This window comes from Monodon monoceros, unplaced genomic scaffold (assembly GCF_005190385.1).
Source record: "Monodon monoceros isolate NGI ecotype Baffin Bay Population unplaced genomic scaffold, NGI_Narwhal_1 Super_Scaffold_9, whole genome shotgun sequence".
Lineage (NCBI taxonomy): Eukaryota > Metazoa > Chordata > Mammalia > Artiodactyla > Monodontidae > Monodon > Monodon monoceros.
The window spans coordinates 17389152-17393216 of record NW_021703786.1 but is presented as its reverse complement, the minus strand read 5'-3'; the positions used below and the strand labels follow the sequence as shown (position 1 = coordinate 17393216).

The 4065-nt window shown below is 38.2% G+C and overlaps 1 protein-coding gene across 1 annotated transcript in view; it reads left to right on the top strand.

The window, feature by feature from the left end:
* Nucleotides 1-871, top strand: part of LOC114888970 — a 61158-nt gene extending 60287 nt beyond the window's left edge. The window contains 1 exon segment of the mRNA XM_029211668.1: nucleotides 777-871. Coding sequence (XP_029067501.1) covers nucleotides 777-871 — 95 coding nt within the window.
* The last annotated feature ends 3194 nt before the right edge of the window (nucleotides 872-4065 follow it).

Sequence of the window (4065 nt, the reverse complement as noted above, 5' to 3'; positions counted from 1 at the left end):
CTAAGGCATTAGATTAGTTTATGATAAAAATGTTCTAAGGCATTAGAGGTTCAGGGACTCAGAGTCCAAGCAACTATCACAGAAGAGCTGGTCTCATTGCCATCCCTCTGCAAGATCCCAACAGATGGTCCTTCAGCCTCTCTTTGGCCATGTCCAGGGATGGGAACCCATTACTGGAGGGGGTGGTCCAATCTACTATTGGAGAGGTTTGACTTTAACAAAGTTCTCCCTGGATCTCTATTAATGGTTTCAAGTCTTCCCTTTGGTCTAGAATCGGTTTATTGATGTATCAACAAAGTACTTATTCAAATAAATCATACCTTTGAAAACTGAGACCATGATAAACATTCCTGGCTTCTCACCCATCCTTCATGAGGCATGCTTTCTAGATCTTAAAGTGAGGTCCCCAGAATGGCATTTAGTGCTCTATAAGCTCATAGGATCTGTGGTGCAAGTGTTCAAAGCCCACATAAGCAGAAAGGCCCCCTCCAGCACTTGTGGTCAGAGACTAGATTCTGTATCAGGAACACCTAGGATGAAGGTCTTGACTGCTAGAAGGTGACACTGTTCAGACACCGTCATTTCCTGGAGGGTAGGAGGAAAAATCTTCCTGGTAAGATCCCTTTTCACTCCAGCAGAGCCCACCATATGGCTTAGTGATCATTTTGGAAGGCACAGAGAGCCTTTGGGTACTGAGAACAGGGAACAGAAAAGGAGTACAGTTCAGATGGTGGGGAGAGCGTGGCAGTGACCTGTTTGTTCCTCTTTTCTTTTTTCATCTGCAGCTCCAAAGATCAAGGTCATCATACAGGAGAGCATCAATGGAAGAATAATTCTTTCTCAAGTGAATGAGATCTAAAAGTACGCGTGAGGCCAATAAAAGTTTCTGCCTATTGTAAAAACTATTTTCCCCCAATGGAAAGTCCTTGCCCAGACACAAATGGGTGAATTCTAAGAGGTATCCTTGGAGTTATCAAACTTAGAATCTTTTTTTTCTCTGTAACAATCTCACCAGATGTTCCAAAATGATCTTAATATACGGCTGCACTTTTTCAATCAGAGCATGAGTTCATGAGCTTAAAGCTCTACTTTCCTAATACAATCGTCAGATTCCCATTATTTTGCATCTGTTTTTTAGCCAATAAAACTCCACATCAGCTGAATCATGTCTTTTATTTTATATCGTAAGGCAAGACAAGACCTCAAGGTCTCATCTTGACGGATTCTCAGAGCATTCATGGTCCACAAAAGGGCCAGAGGGCAGTTAATGCTTTGAATGTGTTTGCAGCAACCAAACACTGGGTGGAATTGTCACCTGCAGCCATGCAACCTAGGGACAAGATGTGGCTCGTAAAGTTCTCCAGATCTCCAGACTTCTGCCTGCAGGAAAGGTGGGGTGGAGATAGAGAAAGGGACACCCAGAAAGGCCTCACTGAGAATACGAGATGCCCAAGAGCTATTCTATCTCACAGATAGATAGATAAATAAATAAATAAATAAATAAATAAATAACCTTCAGGGCCTAAAAGAAAGTTAAAGCTAGAAAAGGAAATTCAGGAAAAAAAAAAAAAAAAAGATCCTCCTTACAGATAGATACTAAGACCCTAAAAGGGGGAGCAACTCATCCAAGATCTGAATTGCAAGCATTAGGATCCATCGTATTATGTTGAGGTATAGTAGGGACTAAAACACAGAGACTATGCACCTCTGTCCTCTGAAGAAGATGCCTTTTTCTCAGATTGTAGCCATGTAAGCCGTTGTTCCAAGGCTGGTACAGAGGAGTAATGCTGGAGGAAAGGAAGACAGAAATCCACATATTCGCTAAGACGTCATCAGAATGCTGTACACGGAATGATAGGATATTAACAATTTAATGGCCCATAGGCACAGGCTAGTCAAACTCTCCCACTTTACAAATAAACTGAGGCCCAGAACAATAAAGGCATTGACCCAAACAGTCACTGGATTATCACATCTGGGTCTAGATATGGGACTCTTGACTCCATTTCCAGTTGTTAACCTAAAAGTGGTGTCATTTAGTTCCATGGTCATCTAACACATTGGCAATGCCTCAGATATTTTTTGCCTCTATGTTTGAATACTCTCTTGGAAAGGATTGCTTCCAAGATATTTTTTGGCAATGCCCTGAATATTTTTTGTCTCTGTGTTTGAATACTCTCTTGGAAAGGATTGCTTTTGATATTTTCTGAACTGGCCATGTGTCAAAACTGGATTAGTCTTCCCTTTGAGGGAATAATTGGTGTTTCTGATTCTCAGTGCATAAAGAATAGAAAACCAACCCCTAACAATCTGAAATTAGGCAAAAGGAACCCAAGTTAATCACATCATTGCAAAAATGTATTACTGGTTTAAGTGAAATACATTAATTCTCTGGGGTAAAATTATATATTTATCTTTACTGTGTGATCACCTCCAAGAATTTCAAAAATAACCAATTTATAACATCTTCAATGAGTTTTCTTTGTGCAGTACTTCTCTGTGCAAACTTTTGATGATTTGAGGGGCAAGAAGAGATACATATTAGAACATTATTAGTTCTCTTTTTCTATTTCATTCTACTAGGAGAACATCTTTATGTTAACAGGGTACTTCAGTCTCAAAGCAGATCTTAAAATTAATATTTTTCTCTACTTTAGCATCAATTCACTCTGCTATTTTAGACATTATTATCTCTTTCTTAAAATCTAGAAATTAGACATAAAATATATATATTTTCTCAAGGTGAAATTGGAGCACTACTAGCAAAATCTTTTGAAGAATATTCAAAAGACAACAAGCTGAAGGGAAAGTTATAATACTAGACCCAGAAAATAATCACTAACCTTCCATTTACTATCATAATTTATATAGGATTGGTAATCATAAATCAAAACATAATAATTTTTCATTCAAGGAGCTAAGCAGAATCTAACACACCATTGTAAAGCAATTATACACCAATAAAGATGTTAAAAAATTATAATACAATATTCTTAAAGTATTAATTTTCTCTGTACCAATTAAGGTGATCAACTCATCCCAGCTTGCACAGGAAACCCCTCAGTCCCAGGCAAACTGGAGTGGTTGGTCACCCTATTGATAAAGAATTGCTCTTGTCTTAGTCTGTTCAGGCTGCTATAATAGAATACCACAGACTGAGTGGTTTAGAAAAACAACAGAAATTTATTCCTCACAGTTCTGAAGGCTGAGATGTCCAAGACCAAGGCACCAGTACAGTTGCATTCTGGTGAAGACCTGCTTCCTGGTTCATAGCCTGTATCCTTGCATGATGGAAGGGGCTTGGGAACTCTGTGGGGTCTCTTTTGTAAGAGCATTAATCCCATTCATAAAGGCTCCACCCTCGTGACCTAAGCCCCTCCCAAAGACCTCACCTCCTACAACCATCACCTTTAAGGGTTAAGATTTCAACATATAAATTTTTCAGACAAGTAGAGAGAAATTAAACCATTTTCCTGAATAAAGAGACAACTGCATGAGTTTAGGCTCTAGGCTATATAGAATAACCTCTCTCCCACATCTAAATAAGTCCAAAAATATTTCAAAATACCCATTACAACCTGATTAGTGCCTGTAGGTTCAGGCGAGTTGCCAACTAAAGAAGTTTTCATTTGTATTTGGTTTTGACCCACACACACCCAATCCACATAAAGGAGTTGGTAACAAATTCTATTGTTTCCATCACAGAAACACTTTAAGTAAATGTTCCATTACCCAAAATCCAATTAAAGAAATACTTCGCTAATGCAGAGAGGTATCGAGTATTATTTTGGAATATTTATGTCAACATATTTTCCAATAGTACCATAATAACATGGTTGAATGGATAGATCCATTTAATATTTTTCAATCCAGTCAAATGCACGCCTTTACTAAAAGTTCATTTTTCCATTAATGCTCTTATACACCTACGCTGTTAATGATGTGTGAAGTTGGAAACTAAACTTCATAAAAATTCATTATTAAGGAATGTAGCAGTTGTATATAGGTGGAAAGGTCATAAAGCTGAGAGGAGAGCAAGGACTTGAATTACAAGTTACAGTGGGA